Here is a 22,359-nt window from a genome sequence, read left to right as displayed (position 1 = left end):
ATTGTATGCATATTTACTTATATGGGATACATGTGATTATTGTACATTTTTATGTTAATCTTAATTTGCGACCGAATTTGTGGAACTAAATTAGTAAGCGGGAATTAAGTTACAGTTCATTCTTATTTCACTAAAACGATTTGTCGCTTAAACATTTGATATCTGAACATTGTCATTTAACTTAAGGATTGTGCTCCCCAAGAGCATATGTTGGCCTATAAGAAAGCCGAAATCAAGGGATCATACTCATGTATGTGCATTGCTGATTTTGAATAAAGCGTGTGTTACTTCTAAATTGTCGCGATGATGTTTGGAAGACTTTCGAATGATTCGGCATCTTTCGATCCTATTTTTTTCGTGTATACAATAAAACAGATTTTTTTATTTTTATCATTAAAAATATTTCCAGTGCTGCAACTTTATAAAAAGGGGTAAAATTAGAAAGTTTAAAGCTGGGCCAGACGGAGAAAAGTGTTCATATCACTTAAACAGGTTTTACTATGACAACGAGAGGGAAAATTATAGACCATAGAAATTTAAAGTGGAAGTAAATAAATATCACATTGGATTGAAATACGTGAACTAGTATAAGGACAGTAGGTCCAGTTTATGTCTATGACAGAAACGTTAAATGTACTCAACACCTTATTTCTTGTTTCTTGATGAATAACATTTATATTTCATCTTGTGAGACGGAAACTTTTATATTATTACGAGTGCTAAGCAACACTAGATAGCCACTGCTAAATCATCACCCATTCTTACAAAATTAACACAAAGAATATTCAAAACTACAAAAATAAAACATTATTTGTTGACAGAACGTTTATGGACGACTCAAAGCCCAAGGTCAGTCGTCACGTGATCCACTACGATTAAATATGTAATCTGGAGACACATTGTACCCGAACAGTTCACAGTCAGGCCGAACTACCTCCCGGAGTTTGATTAGATCCTCCATGGGTACCTGTCTGTAGGCCTGGATCAAAGATTCTTATTTCTGTTGACGGAGTGCTGCGCGATCTGTAGCAGTCTGAATGGCTTTCGTCAACGTCTCTAGTTGTGGTCGAGTTACATTGATAGATTCTGATGCGTTGAACGGAAGTTGAAAACGTTTTGGTAATATACCTCGAATTCCCAAATCTTTCAGCAAGGAATGTCGTACAATTTTCAAGCTTTGATCGCATGCTATATAGTCGACAAGTATGGGATATGGCCCTCGCTGCAACGCTGTCTCGGCCTCAAAATCATAAAATGTTATTTTGATACCATAACGTTTGTTCCAGGCTTTCAGCAAAATCAGTGAATCGTTTTCAAATGTTTCCATTTTCCCAATGAAGTCATAAGGTATTTGGCACGGCCTGCAGTGTTCGTAAATTGGTGTAAAATGTCTGTCCGTGTGTTCTCCTGTTCTCTCCGATTCTATGACATACTTAATGAATTGTGGGAACGTTATATCATGTCCACACAAAATTGGGGATGTTTCATTGGATTTCAGAATTTTGGTTTTTATATATCTCCCTATACCATTCCAGTACATAGTATTTACAGAGAACAGTTTATCAACATATCCGGAAAATAATCTGCTATACGGTTCACGTGTAAACATCACTTTAAACGAACTCGTAAGAAAATATTGAAACTCTGTAAAATCCTGGATTTCCTTTATATTTTTTGTAAAATTTTGCCATCGACTGTCGTCATTTCGCTCACCATTTTTCTAACAATATGTAAAAGACTCCTTAGAAACGTCGAACCTACTTTTTGGACCGCACAATACACTAGATGATGTCGATGGTCTATAACCAGTTGTTTAGCCACCTTAGAGCCCTTTGACTTCCCATAATATCCGTGCTGGCTCCGGTCACAGACACGCTCAATGGTGTTCTTTCGCTTCTTATGGATCTACGCGAAGTCGTAATGCATATGGAAGTTCTGAAATAAATCATCAAGGACCTGTACTATTAAAGAATTGAAATAATATCAAATGGGAAAAAGTGAATATGATCAATTACCGGTGTTATTTTCTGAAACCTTTTTTCCCGTGTATTTGTTTGACTAGACATACGGAAGAATAATAGAATCTAACATTGGTCTGTCAAGTGGACAGGGATACATGTAGTCTATATTATTTATCTGACACAGAAGATTGTAAGACTATATTACGTGACCACGTTCTGTGGTACTTGCACGATGAAAATGCTGAAACGCAACGGAGGTTTCATATTTTGTCTACTAAGTATGAGAGAAAAAAGAAACAAACACAGATCTTTCAGGTGGACAAGGATATTTCAACCCTTTTGGTCATTAACCCTCGGCAAGCCTCGGGTTGACATGCCAAAACTTTTCGCTTCCACTTGATAGACCCATGTAAGATTCTATTAATATTTTCTCTAGCAACAACGGAATATCCTGTGAAGTATAGAATACTGTCTTATTACAGTAAATTGGCTTGAAATCAACATAGTGTTTGCAAAAAGGACGTCCCATCTGTCCAACAACACGAAACGAATGCCACGTCAAAGGTAGCATCACCGCAGGGATACCAGAGGCTACTTCCAGAAATATCCGAATGCGTGATGTTATGGTTCATATCAAACATGCGAATAATATCTGCAGTAGGCAAGTGGATCGTAAGGAAAAATAGGACTTTCTAATTAATTTGGGGCCGATTAAATGCATAATAACCACTGTGCAGACTAGTGTGTAGACTATTCAGCTTCATAAATATGAATACGGTTTAATGAGGCCTTCTACATGCACATGTCGACATCCAGACCTACACTCACCCAGGTCAGGGGACGTTACCACCTACCATCAGCTTATACACGGCAGCCTTATTCAGTTAAATGAATTAAGGTTAGTCTGTAGCTCTTAACTGGCCAAAATTGGGACTGAGAAAGGTAACTAGGGCCATTTTCGTTTATTCGGAACAACCGGTACGACCGTTGGTTAAAGTCATTATTCAAGTATAAATCCTGACGGACCTGCAGTTTTTTATACAGGCCTGTGAGGGCTTTGTCAAGGCTCGTCTGAAACCAATATAAAATCACCAGGTCCGTCTTTAATTAATAAACGAACTACTAGGTCCAACCAGTCAAACCGTATAATCGAAAACGGCCTTAGTTGTCAAATATACAACTACTTCGCGTTGTTGAGGAATCGTTATCTATTATGATACACATGAGCTATCAACATACCCTTCTCAGGATCAATGGCGGTATTGTCGAGGTTGTCGTTCTTGGTTCGCTTGTAGTACTAGACGTTGTGTCCGTTCGAGCCCGATATTCCAAGAGTCCGGCTCGACTTGACCACTGGGATACTGTTCTCAATATCGGTAGCTGGTGAATGGTGTTATCTTCAAGTGGATTATTATTATTAGAAGACGCATTAAATAATTCAAACATTTAAAATTGTCCACATTTATTAAATGTCTTTCAAATGGAAACAAACTATTGATTATACCATATGTCAGAAATTGTAACCTGTAACCTATCAGCTGTTTTAATATTTCTCCATTCGTTTTCAACAAGAAATGTTCGCATTAAGGTATATTTACCTTAATTAATACATGTAGTTATCATATAAGGGAGATTACTCCTATTGCTATATTATCAATACTTCCTCAGGTCATATCATTAATTTAGGTAATATAACTTTCTAGAATATTATCAATGATGGACACATAGTTTGTAAAGACGTTGATTATAAGTAGGGATCTAGAATGATCTATTTCCAGAAAGTTCTGCGTGTTTATTTGTTTACTGTGTTAGGTTAGATATTTCTAGAAGTAGAAGGTTCTCCAATAACTAATATACTGTATAGTTGTACGAATTGGCGGAAATGATGTTGACTCTTTACTTTCAGATAAGACAAACATCAATGAAGCTAGTTGCAACAGAATAGGTAAAACATGAACAACTCTGAATTAATATATTTTAGTTGTACAAATTATTAAGTCAGAAATGATGTTGATTCTTTACTTTCAGATACGACAAACAACAATGAAGCTAGTTACAACAGAATGAAAAAAAAACATGAACAATTCTAAATTGATATATTGTAGTTGTAGGAATTTTTAAGGTGGAAATAGCGTTAACAATTTCCCACATGTGCAACAATTACTCAGTTGACTTTGATATGACGATTGCCATTGCTTTTGAAACTTCAGTAGGTTTAGCATGCTGACTTAGAGGCATGATTTATTAAAAATAAAAACAAATCGAGGATTCTAAGGATTTTATTGATTTCATTAATCATTTATTGAAATATGGAGTAAAGAGAAATTAGATTTTCCAGAACTACATACATTGAATCTGTATTTTTCCATCAAAAGGAGGCCGGTAATTAAACACCCGGAAGAAACACAAACTTACAGTTGTAGACCAATATCAGTAAAATCCCAGCAATTGCTACTAATGCAAACCGTACACTTCGTTGTTTTAGTAAAGATGTCATTTTCATAACAAAACAAGAAATTATGTGTCTACGCTGAATATATCTTGTTGCATTAAGATAGGAATAGTATTGGTAGTGTAAATGCAACCTGTATACCATGAAAAGCCGTCAATCTTCTCTGGTTTTTGACCTGTGATGGTATCATTAACATCATCTAAAACAAACTATTACATATTTATATAGATGTTTGTTGTTATTCTACCTAAAGGTCTTTTTCTCGAAAAACACTGTATTTTTCTTTCGGGCTATGTTACGTGTATAACTTAATTGACTGAATGCTTATTTGCATAATTTATTGAAAGTACCTGTAGTATCGTTATTGTCTTTAATGCAATGTATTATTAAAGAAATACTTGTTTTGTTTTGTTGTTCACTGGCGTATGAATGGCAGATTTTACATAACTATATTCTACAGAATTTGGATAACAATTAAGCGTTTTTGCATGTGTAATTTGGAAATAATGACATAAACCAGTGAACACACTCCCAATTATTTCTTATATTTGCATTTACACAAAATAATATTTTGCGATATCTAATATCTACCTGACACTATACGTACGGTTGAGACAACCCGGGAACTGATTGAATAAAGCTGTTGTTTTTTCGAGGTCATTGAGTACAGGAATAACATTTTTACCAGTAAGTCTAAAATCTTAAACATCAATATCTCCATAGGAAAAAAAAACTACCGGATGTCAAACTTTTAGGTATTTGCATAGAATTAACCCCTCCTCAACCCCTTATCATCAACTTATGTCTTACATCGAAGTATCGTCGATTGTGACGTCAATATTTTGTGACCAAATTAGACCTGTAATACGTTGTCTATTTTCTGGACAGTATGGCATTATGCTTGCATGACGACAAAACCAATATCTACCCGCAAGTGCAAACAGGGTATATATTGGCATGTCTACGACAAAGCAATGATACATGTACTTTCCTCCAAACAATTTTCAAACCATTGTAACGAAGTTTAAACTCGGTCTTTGTGCCGGAAAACGTCAAGTGGTTTACAGGCAGTGATCGGAGTACAATAGTATGACATCATTCGATGATTGTGACGTCAGCACTTAGTTGAATAATCGCACATTCCTACAGTAAAACAACTTTCTGTCGCGGCTTTAAAATTTTGCGATTATCATTTCAAAACCGATTCGCGAAGAGTAAAATTTGCAGATTGAAAAAATAAAAGGAAATTTGTATTAATAAATTGGTGTAGATGACAATGCGTGGAGATAAACTTTCGCGAGTTTACACGTCACGAAGACGCTTGGAATCGCGTGTCTTCCGTTCACCTAATCACCGACGGGTTATATAATTGATAAAACCTAAACATATAGCGCTTGGACGGTAGGCGAATATTTGTAAACGGAAAGCTCCGTACTTAATTTGGCAAAACTATTACTAAATAGCTCCAGTTGAATTTCGAAGCGTCGCTTCAAAAACAAAGATTGTGTCGAAAAAAAGAAACGAGTGCGCATCTTTTTCGGGTGGTTAATATTTTGCACTGTCAAAAATACACTATCACCCGTTGATAGGGGGTTGCTACGAACATGTTTATTGTCTCCCATTGTTATAATGCTAACTGCCGTGTGATAGTGTAAAATAACAAATGTCTCTCGACTAATCAGAATGCAGGATTCTCACTTGAGGTATAATAAACGTAGTTAGTACACAGAAATACCAGGATCTGTTGACGTAATAATAACGTGACCCTGCCTTCTTCAAAACAGAGCCTAAAGAGGTAGCATAATTATGCAAAATTCAAAAAAAGAAATTACTTGAAGCTATCATAAACTACATCACAGGACCTAAAGAAGTGGAAATAGTATACCAAACAGATGTATAGGCCCCATGGCATACACAGTACAAGTCATGGAAATAATGAATAATTACACGTAAATAGATACATACAGAGAAACATCTAAATGATCATCCTGGTGGCGATGTGGTTATCCTTGATATGGGATGTTTATATTGGTTTATAATGAGAACAGTTGTTGTCTAACGACATTTATATGTATCATGGTATAGTAGGCATTTAATTGCTTTTTGGTCCGTTCAAATTCCAAACATCTTATTGACAAAATGATGTCAATAAGATTAGACATCAGGCTATCCTAGTCTTCTCCGTATACATAAGAATGAATGGTGGAGTTAATAAAGATAAACAAATATGCATTGTTTTTATTTATAACAACTCTTTAAGTCAATATTTTAATGTGGTTCCCAGATTAATAGTGATACAGTTCTAAATATGGCTGGTAGTTATAACGTTTCTTTTATCACTGTCCCCTTTAGTAAACCAAGTACACCTTTTTTTTTTTTTTTTTTTTACAAAAAAATGTTTTATTCAACAGTACATTTTATACAATCTATATTCCTTTCTTAGAAGGACTTTTACACAATTTCCATATTTTATAATTTTATTTAAAAACAAACTTACATCTCTCTCTCTTTATTACAACCATACATCCAACATCCTTATATTATAAACAATCACAATAAATATCCACACAACCAACTTTCTTAACGTGACTACAACCATATTCTTTTATACAAGAAAAAATAATAACAGGGGAGACATCTCCTTATGGTAAAAAAAATAGAAGGGAAACAACTCTCTTCAAATTTACTTTAGTTGCAATTTAATATGATATAAAGAATATTTATATTATGATCTGTGTTAGTAATATATATGAATATATAAATACACTTATATATGAATACTTTCATATCTTATGTACCCTAATCAAATACAGTATGCTTTAAAATGTAGCCTACATATATGATACTGAGTATTCCGGATTTCTCCTACCTAATTGGACCCCTTTTTTCATAAGTTTATACAACGTGACACGTTTCCGGTTGGGATATGTCTTTTTGTCTTGTTTTCATAATTTTGTTTGCATACGAAAGCTTAAATTATATTTCATCGTTCTTAAGTTACGTTAGCCATGTAAATGCTGACCGTAAGTGGGAAATGTTCGTCCCCAAACATAAGTATTTTATTACGAAACCCTTTCCTTCGAAATTTATTATACAAACACGTGTTAGGTTGCATTACATTACACAACATGTACAGTAAATTAAATTACAAATCATGTACACACATATATATCTACTATATCCATGCAACATATAACTATACTCCACTATACACCACATGCTTTCACTATCTCTTTCAATCTAATTATTTTTATCTCTTTTTCTTTGTCTTTGTTGTAGCTAGTTTTGACATAGAGATTGATATGTGTGAGTAATAGATTCTTTAATTGTATAAAAGCAGAGTTGAGTCCAGTTGCTTTGTTATGGTATTTTTTCTGGTTCCTTATCAACCATATTATGTACTTCATAGACAAGAGTATTGTATTTTTATGCAATTTGTTGTTTGGTTATGGTTAAGAGACCCTAAGAGTATATCTTTTTCTGAAGCAGGTTCCGGATTTGGTAATTTTTCTAAAATCTGAGTACTAACTTTCTCAACTAATTGATTTGTGTATGGACAGTTATAAAATAGGTGGGATAATGTTTCCCTATTACCATCACATAAATGACAAGCTCCATTTGATCTGTTCATTTTCTGCAGTCTGTCTTCAGTGTAAAGTATTCTATGTGTGATTTTGAATTGAAACTCTTTAATTTTGTTTGTCACTATTGAATTCTTTATATTGGTCCAAATTACTTTCCAGTCTAGTGGCAAATTAAATTCTGTTTCCCAACTTGTTTCACACTTGGGCCTTGATGCATCATTTAAGATCTGTTGTAGGACAGAAGGCTTTAGATTTCTCGGTTTTATAATATTTTCAGTACTTGAGTTCAGTATTTTTAAATGTTCGTTTATAAATATTACATTTCCACCTTTTACATTTACTTCAGGTGTGTTTAATCTATCTATGTCACCTAGGTCAGTTCTTGATAATTTAGTTGTATACTCTTTTGGTATAGCTGTTTTTATTTTTGAAATTTCTGAAATCCAGTTATGTTTTTGTATCAGTTTATTTAGAATTGATCTGCTATTTAGGAAGCTATTTGCATTAACATCCCAAATATCTGATATTTTAGTTATTGTGCTCTTTAGAAATGATTGTATGAATAGAGGTTCATTCTTGTACAGGATGTTTGAGTTGCCAAACAAAGGTTCCTCAAGAACTTCATTGATAGTTAACGGGTTTTTATTCAGTGTGCATCTTAGTTTTGCCCATGCCTTTATTGCAATTTTGTAAAAACCAGGTAAACTATCAAAATTCAAACCATTTACACATGAACACTTCATTAAGAAGTTTTTTGTATCAAATTTTTGGTCATATTTATTCAAATAGAACATTCCTATCCTACTCCAACTTTCATTTGTTGAGTGGTAAATGTTGTAAATTGTTTTGATGTACCTACTTTCAATAAAAGTGTCCAAGCTTATCATCCCCATACCCCCTTTTCCAGTTTCTGTGCAGCATACTTTACGATCTATTTGATTTGGTTTGCCGTCCCAAATGAAGTTCCAAATAAGTCTGTTTATTTCATTTTGGAATTTTAATGGTATACCACGTACTTCGATTTCATATCCAATTACAGACAATATGAAAGTTTTTACAATCAAGGTTTTTCCAATAAAAGTTAAATTTCTTCTCTTCCATATTTGTAAACAATTTTTTATTTTTTCTATTTTCTCCATCCACACTTTTTCATTGTTTATTTGGTGTCCATGATAAATTCCCAATGTTTTTACTGATGTCTTAGACCATTTAATTTTAGTGAAATCAGGGTTTTTATTTTTCCATGGTCCAAGATATAAACCTTCTGTTTTTTCATAATCTATACTGGCTCCTGATGCTTTCTCATAAACTGCTAATAGTTTGAAGGCTTCTTGTATTGAGTTTTCTGATCTATTAAAAAGTTGGGTGTCATCTGCAAACATGCATAATTTTGCTTCTACATTTCCAGGACCAGGTAGTTGCATCCCCCTAATGTTATTGTTAGCTCGTATAGCACAGGCGAGTGGCTCTGCTTGTACAATATAGATTAACGGAGAAATTGGGCATCCTTGTCTAGCAGATCTAGTTATATTAAAATAAGATGATGTAAATCCATTAGTTTGAATACATGTTTTGGCATCTTTTAGTAGCATTTCAATCCAATCACAAAAGTTTTGGCCAAAATTGAATTTCTTTAGACATTTCATCACCCAATCCCACTCGATTCTATCAAATGCTTTTTTTTTGGTCTAGAAAAATAATACTACCCTCTTTATTTTCTCTGTCGCTATACTCTATAATGTCTTGGATAAGTCTGTTTGCTTCCGAAATTTTCCGTCCTGGAACAAATCCTTTTTGGTCAGGATGTATGATTGTATTTAAAGTGCTCTTCAATCTAAAGGCTAATATTTTAGAAATAATTTTGTAGTCTGTATTAAGCAATGTCAATGGTCTCCAGTTTTTTATTTCATCCCTATCCCCCTTTTTGTATAACAGTTTTAGTATTCCCCTGCCCTGTGATTCTGTCATTTTCTTTTCTGAGAATATTTTCTTTATAACTTTTGTAATTTCTGGTTTAACTAATACCCAAAACTTTTTATAGAACTCTGCTATTATTCCGTCTTCGCCTGGCGATTTATCGTTTTTCAATGATTTTACCGCTTTCTCTATTTCTTCATCTTGGATTAGTCTATCAATATTATGTCTGTCATTATCAGATATTTTATTTTCTTCATACTGCAGTAAATAATTTCCCTTTTCATCATCACATCCTTCAGATGTAAACATCTTCGTATAAAATTTAACTTGTTCCTTGAGTATATTTTTTATCCCTGTTTTATAATTTCCATCTTCACATTTTACTCTGTGCCACAGTTTGTTTTCAGCATTTTTCTTCTCTGGATCAAAAAAAATATTTTGTTGATTTTTCATTCTCCTCATAGATTTGTGTGCGAGATCTAATTCTTGCAGCCTCTGCTTTATTATTGTAGTATTGTTTAAGTTTTAATTTTATCAATTCTATTTGTTCTATCATTTCATCTGGTTGGTTACTTCCAAGCAATTTAGCTAACTCATTTTCCATATCTTTAACATCCTTCTTCTTGATATTAATTTTTTCCCTATTTCGATTGTTAATGATTTTATTCTTATCTTAATTAGATCCCACCATGTGAGTATATCTGTTTCATAGAGTCTTTCATTAAGCCATATATCCCAACAGGCACGCAAAGTTTTATCAAATAAGTCACTTTGTATTACATTGCTGTTCATTTTCCAGGTGCCTGGCCCTTTTTCATATTTATTTAATGTTACTTTGATATCTATTGCCTCGTGATCACTAAATGGACAATGTTTGATACCTGCCCCAATAACTAGATGGTTGGTAGCAGTTTGTGTAAGGAAAAATTCTATTCTAGATTTTGATGTGCCTCTCTGGAATGTATAATTTTTCAAGTCAGGATTACAAGTTCTCTATATATCTTCTAAGTTCTGAGTATTAATGAAGGATTTTAGTTCTGTATATCCAATATCATTTTTTATAGCATGGTTTCCTATCAAGATCTGGGTCCATAACACAATTGAAATCCCCACAAATAATTTTGTCATAATTATTGTCAGTATTCAGAAAAATTGGTAGATTATCAAAAAAGATCTTTCTGTCATTACCTTAATTTGGTGAATAGATGTTCGAGAGTTCTATTGTTTTGTCTTCGGCTTCTACTTTACATGATAAAATGCGACCTTCTTGATCATTCTTTTATTTACTTATTCTGTTACAAAGTGATTTTTTCCATAATATTGCCACACCTTTTGATTCTGAACTACCATTATTCCATATATATATTCCTTTCTATATCATTGGTGCAAAGCTAAAATGTAATTGACATTATAACATAAATGTATTTAGTTATGATCAATTCAAGATAATTTAAACCGGACAAAGATGTAATGATTAAGTGACAAGGGAGGTAACTTGTACATGTAAAGTTACAGTTTATTGTTTTTTTTACAAAAAATCATTGGAAGTTACGTTGCAGCGATTAAGCACCTTTTTGACCCCAAACCTCCCCTTCTTCCATTGTCTTAAGTTTGCTTGCTCATATATTATGTTGATAATTTTAAAAATGTAAAGTGAGCCTCTCCTTTTTTTAACAATAAAGGTGTTATTTTAAAATCGTTATGTTATATATTATTATAAATGTTTGGTTTTCTTGTTTGTTTTCCCATAATTAAGTGTTATTTGCAAATGCATCGTAACGACACGGCCTATTAACCCAGTTATATCCAATGTTTACAGCGATAAAAAAGTTAATTTCGATAACGTTATTAAATTTTAGACGGGTTGTCACACAACATTTTTAAACATTCATATTACAGACAGAAGAAGGATAGGTACAAAATATAGACATCTACGAAAGCGTATAAGTGGCATATTATTATTCGTCTGAATTTCATGTAAAATTGCTTCATTGTTAGATTTACACATTTATCTGAAACAATTTAATCTGTTAAACAAACTTTACAAAATCTATACATTAATTTGATCTTTAAATAATGCACTAGATTTAAACTTTCAAGATAACAAGGGGCCAATAGGGCCTTTTTCTTTAACCTGGCCTATTAACCCAGTTATATCAAAGTATAAATCATTCTTGTTCTCCTCAAACTTAATAATATTGCTCGAATAAAATAATTTTCATACAAAGCGTCCAAGTATGAAAGAACGACGTCCCATGATATAAAATTAATAATTAATGTCAAAATGTCACAGATTAAAGCGTACAATTTTTAAATTATAGGATAGTTATGATGCTAATAATAATCTGCCTCCAATACGATTTTGAAGTTACCCTCTTCAAAATGTACTGAATGGTTTTTTTTTCTATCTATCAGAAAATAATAAAAATAAAGAAATTCAACAGATTTACACACAACATGCATTAGCTATGTATTAAATATAGATATTACAAAAGCTGAACATGTGAAGTTACAGTTTATTGGGTTTTTTTTTCAAAAAATCAATGGAAGTTACGAAAGTTGCAGCGATTAAGCGCCTTTTTGACCCCAAACCTCCCCTTCTTCCATTGTCTTAGTTTGCTTGCTCATATATTATGTTGATAATTTTAAAAATGTAAAGTGAGCCTCTCTATTTTTAACAATAAAGGTGTTATTTTAAAATCGTTATATTATTTACTATGGTAAATGTTTGGTTTTCTCGTTTGTTTTCCCATATACTTAAGTGTTATTTGCAAATGCACCGTAACGACACAATTCTATATATATTTTCCTCACAGTCGTTGGTTTCCTGAATATCTTGTACAATAGGCTTAACCGTCCTAGTGAACGAATTATTGTGATTGAACTATGGTAAGGTCTTCGGTATTCATATACCGGTAGCTATACGAATTTTGATGAGTTTCTAAAGTCTTTTTAAGTCCTATAGTATTTATAATGTGTGATGATATATCATGATCTTAAGTAAATAAATAACTACAGCTTTTTAGAACTGAATCATTATTGACAAGCATTTTATTCAAAAGTTTGGCTATTTCATCACTGGTAGCTTACCGGAGGTTGCATTTTTCCGATAAGCTAATTTCAGCAATTTGTATATGAAAGCAAAATGCATAACCTGCATACGATCTCTCTCTAGTCAATCGATCACTTACAGTATACAATATCTTGATAATTTCTTCTGGGAAAAAGTTATTTACAATACGTACAACTTCACTTTGTGTCACTTTTATACTATGTAGTATACATTTCAGTAACACACGACCCCGCTGATAAAGCAGCAGCAGTCTGTAGGAACACATAGAATATTAATATTTCTGGAGTAGATACATCTTTTCAATTATTGTACTGGTTAAATGGCTCTTCTTTTTACATTGTCATAGGGTTCCACAATGTTAGTGCGTATTCAACTGGTAGGGTCTAATAAGAGATTTATAGGGCGTAACGAACGTGTCCTAGTTCAGGACTGTGAACGTTTATAGTTAAGATCATTCTGGGTAATCTGTTGACATTTTTAGTACACTAATAGATACATTTAGACTGAATTTCAGCCCGCTGTTAACCGACGTTAACCCAAAGGTCCATTTCACTACGACTATTTACACTAGATGTATACGTGTGTTATTACTCTCCATTATATACGGCTTGTTGGTTCCTATATCCGCAGTGGACGGTTTTACATTAAACTACATTAAATTGAAATTGGCTCTTTTCCGTCCAGAAGCCAAAGTTATCTAGATTTGACTTGATTGTTTTGGATTGTCCCAACATCCACGTAATTTATTATCGACCGCATAAGGTTTAGATTTTGTACTAAGTAAATCGTTTATATACACATGTAAATAGGAAAGAGCACTAGGCCTTGTTCAATAGTCACGACTCTTTGGAAGTCTTTGGGCGACAACTATTTTCCTACCCGAGGGTCGAACAAGAACATGTTCTCATGAATTCTAGCCCATACAACGTGAACAAAACCTAAGAACAAATATGGCGATGGTCGAAGTAGGGAACATGGACACATTAGCAATTTGTCAATTGATAGATGATTTTCATAAGATGAAACCGGTATGTTTGTTATTGTTGGTTCTTGTTGCTCCTGCTTTAGAGGTGGTGCGAGATTTTGTTCCAAGAAAAATGTTCTCGTTTCATGTTCATTGCGTTAGGGAGAAAATATCACCTGAGAACATTTTCCTTGTATCAGGAACATGTTACCCAAAGACGCCCTTTATCTTCTATCCATCAACCAAATGCTTGTTACAGTTACAGGGCTCCTTGTAGAATCCACTACGAAGTTTCGAAATCTCTAAATAGCGACGTGAGAAAGTACAATTTCCCATAGATTAGACGCACCGTTATGAATCTACAGATTAGTTTGATGTTCGGTTATGTCTCAGATGAGTTTCTGTTTCATATTTACTTTTGAAAGATAACGGATAATTCGTTATCACAGTTTAAAATGCTACGCATATAATTTATTTACTGAATATCTGGAAATTCTTATGGTTCCTTTTTTTTTGGTATATTATTAAGAAAACCTTTGTCGTGTTCAACTCCTCGTTTCATATTTAACATTTGAAGTAAAAGAAGTAACATTAATTAATTGGAATCAATCAATCATATTAAAGATTACATTACACGTGTGTAATAGGTAAAAATTAATATACAGATGTATACATATATATATATATATGAGTGGGAAAACATGGCCAGACAGCATGTTGCCACGCCTCGCACTCGCACATGTTGCCATCAATATCGGAGCAAGATACATTTTGTTGTATCTTACATAAAACAAATTACAAAGTCACGTGCAGTAAATTGGCGGTCGCATTAATAGGTGGCAATCCGTCATCATTTAGTTATACAGGTATATCTTGGACAGTGTATGACGTCATTTGCATTTTGTTATAAGCAAATTCATTTTCCAAAAGTTTAATTTTTATTTTCTGTCATGCATGATGTGACAAACATATTTGTGTATTATCGTTAAATCTTTAACAACATCACAGCTCGTATTTGCTCGGTAAGTTTATACATTAAAATGAAAAATAAAAATTCCGTCTGTTTTGTAGCCTCATAAAACGTAGAAAGTATTACTTTAGAATATAAATATATCGTTGAATGAACACAAAGATAAATCTTGAATGAACATGTATATATGCCCTTGTGTTTGTTTTCTGATGCATACATGCATACTCTCTAATATAAGACAGAACATAATTGATGTAACACATACAAATGTAACTGCTACCACTATATGTTGTACATTTTGGATTAGATAACCAGAATTGTATATAGCACAAACCAGGAAGTTTTAGTTAATATTCACAAACGTAGCATACCTTCAATGTTTACAGCGATATAAAGTACATTTCGATAACGTTATTCAATTTTAGACGGGTTGTCACACAACATTTTTAAACATTCATATTACAGACAGAAGAAGGATAGGTACAAAATATAGATGTCTGGCACATCTACGAAAGCGTATAAGTGGCATATTATTATTCGTCTGAATTTCATGTAAAATTGCTTCATTGTTAGATTTACACATTTATCTGAAACAATTTAATCTGTTAAACAAACTTTACAAAATCTATACATTAATTTGATCTTTAAATAATGCACTTGATTTAAACTTTCAAGATTAACAAGAGGCCAATAGGGCCTTTTTCTTTAACCTGGCCTATTAACCCAGTTATATCAAAGTATAAATCATTCTTGTTCTCCTCAAACTTAATAATATTGCTCGAATAAAATAATTTTCATACAAAGCGTCCAAGGATGGAAGAACGACGTTCCATGATATAAAATTAATAATTAATGTCAAAATGTCACAGATTAAAGCGTACAATTTTTAAATTATAGGATAGTTATGATGCTAATAATAATGTGCCTCCAATACGCTTTTGAAGTTACCCTCTTTAAAATGTACTGAATGGTTTTTTTTTCTATCTATCAGAAAATAATAAAAAAAATAAAGAAATTCAACAGATTTACACACAACATGCATTAGCTATATATTAAATATAGATATTACAAAAGCTGATAATAAAGTTGATTAGATTTTAAATGTTCAAGACTTCAAAACTTTTAAAGGTACATAATTAAATGATCCAAGGTCAAAAATACTTCTCATCTGAGAAACCATCTGCAGTAACCATCTGACACATTCTTGAAATAATTTCAAATCAGCGCATTATAAAGCAATAGCAAATGTATGAACTGTAATGTTTTAAAGTGATCAAGAAAGCATCCATGATGTCAGTCTATGCCTTTCATCAAATTAATGATATGGTCTACCTGCGGTTGAATTTTTTTTATACGATCAACGATATAATCACAGAAAATACCCTTGTTTTCATCCTGGTCCAGTTCACTTAGGTGACAATCCCATGCTCTTTGTAACTCGCCTGGACTATGATTATTATAGGCTGCAATTTGAGATTTAAATGATTCTGAAGCGGTAGAAACTTTCCTTGTACTAACGTACCAATTATTCTGTGCCTTTGTCCCAATCCTAGCAGCTAAAATTGCCAAATAAAAAGTTTCAAATTTAAATAACTTTGTGTACAAAGCCGCAAATGTCAGCTTTTTAACGGTTGGCATAGACATTATAACAAATCCCCCGTGTATATACTTGGGATAAGTAGTAAATGGGTATTCCGATTTTGTTACAGACCATGGAGATTTCCCTCCACGAGTTGGTAAGGCGTCCTCCATGAGCTGACCAGAGTAGAGATTTTCTGTGCCATTCACCTCTTGCTTTTCGAGTACACTTAGCAGCAAATCAGGCGCTACGTAGGCGTTATCGTCTGTTAATATCACGTAGTTCACTTCGGGACAGAAAGTCACTGCCCATCTTAATCCATTTACAGTCCTCAATGTAAGGTTATAGTTGGTTTCGTCATTATACATGAGGAGTATATCATTAAACATCTCCGATTCCTCAAGCAGGTTTAATAACATCTTATCATTATTCGGAATCATAAGCAAAAAAATAGTTCGGATCGAGGGGAAGCGTTTCTGGTTACCCCACGTTTCCCGAATGGTAACTCGTAGTACATTATCCTCGGGGCTTGTCTTTACTATAAACAAGACTCTTGAAGAGTGTAGATGGCTACAAGTGTGATTGGGGTTGATGATATAGCTATTATCGAACACATTAATTGGTTTCTCATCAGCGTACCCTTGGATTTCATATTGTCTTAAAATTACGGTCATGTTCACATTCTTGGGATACAGCTCAGGCTTAAACTCTCCCAATAGTATTTGCTGATTACCGTCTTTGTTTTGAGCACCAGACCTCTTTTGAACATTATGTTGCATAGATCCTTGTTTTTGAAGAACATTCGGAATAATGTTGTCCTGCCGCTGACCAAACAGATGCATAAACCTCTTCTGAATACTGGCACTAGACTGAACATTGGTATCGGGTGTATGTCTGATAAATAAAACAATAACTGTACAAACTGCTAGCACAATCGCCACTTCACTTGGATGTCTCCACACCAATAAAATAGTTCTAAGGTAATGTTTTGGCCTTCGCATGTCTGAGGCTCAGCTTGAGTCTCCACTAGTGATACCAGCCTTACTTAAATCGTGGAGGTGTTTGACTGATATACATCAACACGCACATGATGTCATATTTTATAGAAACACACGGGTGTGTCAGCTTCTTCATTCATGGCTTTGTCTGTTGTGCTACATGACTGCTCAAGCAAAACGACCGTTTGATCTATTTATGCCTGATTTGAATGTTAATGGGTCAACAACTAAGTATTTACATCCTAAGGCTGTCACGTAAAGGAGGATTTCGTCTCAGCAAACCATGAAAATAACAAACGTCAATGGGTCCGAGCTATTTTAACGAGATGTTCTCAAAAGTTATAAATGACACACCTCTTGTTATATACCCAGCATTAAGGGAGTTAAACTGTACAATGTATCTACGTCATTTCCCAAGAGGGTAAATGCTATTTTCTTATTCCTTTCTTTTTTATCTAGATTCGCCTAGGAAACTCCAGTTACAAGGACAGCATTATAAAACCCAAATAATGAGTGTTTGTCAGACAAATATAAAGGGTATTCGATAATACAAAATGTCGAACCTTATTGATAGCGCAATTCGCCGACGTCCCTTCTACATGTATGTGCAGTGAAAATTAAAAAAAAATCCTTTGTGAATCAGCCATAATATAGAGTTAATAATCTCTGGTACTGGCTACCTACTGTTTCGCAATATCACAGCCATCCATCATGTCACCACCATCCATGTCATAGAGAGGATGTCTACTTTTTGTGTAAACTGATGTTTTTGACAACTATTATAGGAATTTCAAACTACAAATGTACACATTAATGCATGGTGTCAACAAGGTTATGTGCATACATAATAACTACGGCACGATACAAAATTTGCGTGGTACTAATTTCAGTTCAAATATGCATATATATTAACCAGAAATATGAAATTGCATACATTTAGACTATGTAGTATGAATATATGGCTATATCCTTCACATAACATATCATACTGTCTGATCAAAGGAAGTTTTCAAATTGTACAAATATAACACTAAACATATGCAAGATTTCTTGCGTAATATATTATAACAGAGGAGAGTCATTTTGCTCTTTTGCCGTCCGGCGCAGTAATAGCCAACTTACGCGCGGTATTTAGGACGATGGCATTTTAAGCATTAAAAGTCGTTGCGGAAAGATAGCGGGCCTTTATTTTGCATGGAAAGTAAATTTATAAGGGGCTTTAAAAGAATGATTCCTTAACTTATTGTTGTAGCTAAGGCATTGCACATTAAATTTATAAATTACATCATAAAGTCTGGTGATAGTGTCAATATGGCCTGCAGTATACAGAAACAATGAATCTATGAACGAAAAAAACCATGTTGATCTCATCAACACCATGTATTCAAACGATCCATTTTTTCATCTTACATAATACTCCTCCAGTCCTGACTTAGATTTTGCCCTTTCATGCACTGTGTTATATGTGTAAGTATTTAGTGTATTTACACGTTTATCCGACTATGTAATGGATTAACAGAATCTTTAATGGGCCTGTCAGATGGACAGGGATATCACATCCCGAGAGAAAGATTTTGGCTGGGCCCAAGGCTTGCAGTCAAAATCTTTCACATAATATTTTCAAGTTTATTATTATAATTCAAAATTTATAATTGAGTGATCTTTTCCTTTATGAAACTATTACATCAATGTCTTCAGCCAATCAGAATTGATGTTACAAACGGTGACAACATGTTATTCTCTATGGAATGATAAAGTAAAATTTGTAAGTCCAAGTTCAAGTTCAAGTTTTATTTTATTGTAGTGTCTAATGTCAAATTAAATCAATTCATAAAAACAAATTAAACTAAAATCAGTAAAAATCAGCCGTTATAAGCAAGATTTAAAATAGTCAAAATGCTGATCACAAGGATAAAAATATCCAACCAACATTTTTTAACAAATTGGCAAATACGATCAAAATTTATTTATTTACCAGATATTTTCCATGCACCGTGTCGTTGATTTTGATTTAATTTTCAACAAGATGTAATTATTGATATTACATTCAACAAACGAATTAGACATCAGGCATTGCCTATTTACATGCAAGTCCTTTCCGATTTAATTTTAACATGCGTACTGGGGGGGGGGGGGTTCTTTTTGGGTTTTTTTTTTTTTTTTTTTTTTTTGGGGGGGGGGGGGGGGGGGGGGGGGGGGGGGGGGGGGGGGGGGGGGGGGGGGGGGGGGGGGGGGGGGGGGGGGGGGGGGGGGGGGGGGGGGGGGGGGGTTTTTTTTGTGGGGGTGTGTACTTTCACTATATCATATATATATATATATATTTACATATCAGACTATTGAATGTACGGCACGTCAACAACAACGCTGTACACAAAAGTGATCTAAGATACTGTCAGTAAACTGAATACGCCCGAGGTAATATGACTCTAAGAAGAGTCATCTTTACAGACTTCTTTTCTAACTTTTAAACGGGTATCTACTAGATACGTAGAGGGATAATTGGGTGTTGTCATTACTCGCTGGCTATGGAATGGAGACTTACACTTTATCTCTACTTTAGGTGATCAGGTTAAATCGCTGCCGATGGAATGTAGACTTACACTTTATCTATGCTTTAGGTGATTATGTTTACCCGCTGGCTATGGAATGTAGACTTAAATTCTATCTTAGCGTTAGGTGATTAGGTTTACCCGCTGGCTATCGAATGTAGACTTAAACTCTATCTTAGCTTTAGGTGATTAGGTTTACCCGCTGGCTATGGAATGTAGACTTAAATTCTATCTTAGCTTTAGGTGATTAGGTTTACCCGCTGGCTATGGAATGTAGACTTAAACTCTATCTATGCTTTAGGTGATCAGGTTTAATCGCTGGCTATGGAATTTAGACTTAAACTCTATCTATGCTTTAGGTGATTAGGATTAATCGCTGACTATGTAATCTAGACTTAAACTCTATCTTAGCTTTAGGTGATTAGGTTTACCCGCTGGCTATGGAATGTAGACTTAAACTCTATCTATGCTTTAGGTGATCAGGTTTACTCGCTGGCTATGTAATCTAGACTTAAACTCTATCTATGCTTAAGGTGATTAGGTTTACTCGCTGACTATGGAATGTAGACTTAAACTTTATCTCTGGTATATGCTTTAGGGGATTAAGTTTACATGCTGGCTATAGAATGTAGATTTAAACTCTATCTTAGCTTTAGGTGATTAGGTTTACTCGCTGGCTATGGAATGTAGACTTAAACTCTAACTATGCTTTAGATGATCAGGTTTACTCGCTGGCTATGTAATCTAGACTCAAACTTTATCTCTGGTATATGCTTTAGGTGATTAAGTTTACACGCTTGCTAAGGAATATGGACTTCAACTTTATCTATAGTATACGCTTTAGGTAATTAAGTTTACTCTATTTATGCTTTAAGTGATTAGGTTTACTCGCTGGCTACGGAATGTGGACATAAACTCTATCTATGCTTTATGTGATTAGGTTAACTCGCTGGCTATGAAATGTGGACCTAAACTCTATCTATGCTTTAGGTGATTAAGTTTACCCGCCGGCTATGGAATGTAGACTTTAACTCTATCTATTCTTTAGGTGATTAGGTTTACTCGCTGGCTTTGGAATTTAGACTTAAACTCTAACTATGCTTTAGGTGATTAGGATTAATCGCTGACTATGTAATCTAGGCTTAAACTCTATCTTAGCTTTAGGTGATTAGGTTTACCCGCTGGCTATGGAATGTAGACTTAAACTCTAACTATGCTTTAGATGATCAGGTTTACTCGCTGGCTATGTAATCTAGACTTAAACTCTATCTATGCTTAAGGTGATTAGGTTTACTCGCTGACTATGGAATGTAGACTTAAACTTTATCTCTGGTATATGCTTTAGGGGATTAAGTTTACATGCTGGCTATAGAATGTAGATTTAAACTCTATCTTAGCTTTAGGTGATCAGGTTTACTCGCTGGCTATGGAATGTAGACTTAAACTCTAACTATGCTTTAGATGATCAGGTTTACTCGCTGGCTATGTAATCTAGACTTAAACTCTATCTATGCTTTAGGTGATTAAGTTTACACGCTTGCTAAGGAATATGGACTTCAACTTTATCTATAGTATACGCTTTAGGTAATTAAGTTTACTCTATTTATGCTTTAAGTGATTAGGTTTACTCGCTGGCTACGGAATGTGGACATAAACTCTATCTATGCTTTATGTGATTAGGTTAACTCGCTGGCTATGGAATGTGGACCTAAACTCTATCTATGCTTTAGGTGATTAAGTTTACCCGCCGGCTATGGAATGTAGAATTTAACTCTATCTATTCTTTAGGTGATTAGGTTTACTCGTTGGCTTTGGAATGTGGACTTAAACTCTATCTATGCTTTAGGTGATTAGGTTACTCGTTGGCTATGGAATGTGGACCTTTAGGGTGATTAGGTTTACTCGTTGGCTATGGAATGTAGACTTAAACTCTATCTATCTTTAGGTGATTAGGTTTACTGGCGTGGCTATGGAATGTAGACTTAAACTCTATCTATGCTTTAGGTGATTAGGTTTACTAACTGGCTATGGAATGTAGACTTAAACTCTATCTATGCTTTAGGTGATTAGGTTTACTCGTTGGCTATGGAATGTGGACTTAAACTCTATCTATGCTTTAGGTGATTAGGTTTACTCGTTGGCTATGGAATGTAGGACTTAAACTCTATCTATGCTTTAGGTGATTAGGTTTACTCGCTGGCTATGGAATGTGACTTAAACTCTATCTCTATGCTTTAGGTGATTAGGTTTAATCGCTGGCTATGGAATGTAGACTTAAACTTTATCTATGCTTTAGGTGATCAGGTTTAATC

At 34.0% G+C, this 22,359-nt stretch overlaps 1 protein-coding gene and 1 pseudogene across 1 annotated transcript; both read right to left on the bottom strand.

The window, feature by feature from the left end:
- Nucleotides 1-850: 850 nt before the first annotated feature.
- LOC138305072 (carbohydrate sulfotransferase 10-like) lies at nucleotides 851-3,759 on the bottom strand (annotated as a pseudogene).
- Nucleotides 3,760-14,889: 11,130 nt separating this feature from the next.
- On the bottom strand, nucleotides 14,890-17,535 carry LOC138336443 (beta-1,3-galactosyltransferase 1-like). Its single transcript, XM_069285948.1, has one exon. The coding sequence runs from the start codon at nucleotides 17,499-17,501 to the stop codon at nucleotides 16,215-16,217; it is 1,287 nt and encodes a 428-aa protein (XP_069142049.1). The 5' UTR covers nucleotides 17,502-17,535; the 3' UTR covers nucleotides 14,890-16,214.
- Between the last annotated feature and the right edge of the window lie 4,824 nt (nucleotides 17,536-22,359).

Source organism: Argopecten irradians, chromosome 12, assembly GCF_041381155.1.
Source record: "Argopecten irradians isolate NY chromosome 12, Ai_NY, whole genome shotgun sequence".
Lineage (NCBI taxonomy): Eukaryota > Metazoa > Mollusca > Bivalvia > Pectinida > Pectinidae > Argopecten > Argopecten irradians.
Note: the sequence above shows the minus strand (reverse complement) of the source record. Positions and strands in the feature narration are given on the sequence as shown.

Coding starts and splice junctions, on each gene's coding strand:
- LOC138336443 (XM_069285948.1), bottom strand. CDS start 17,501: ATGCGAAGGCCAAAACATTACCTTAGAACTATTTTATTGGTGTGGAGA.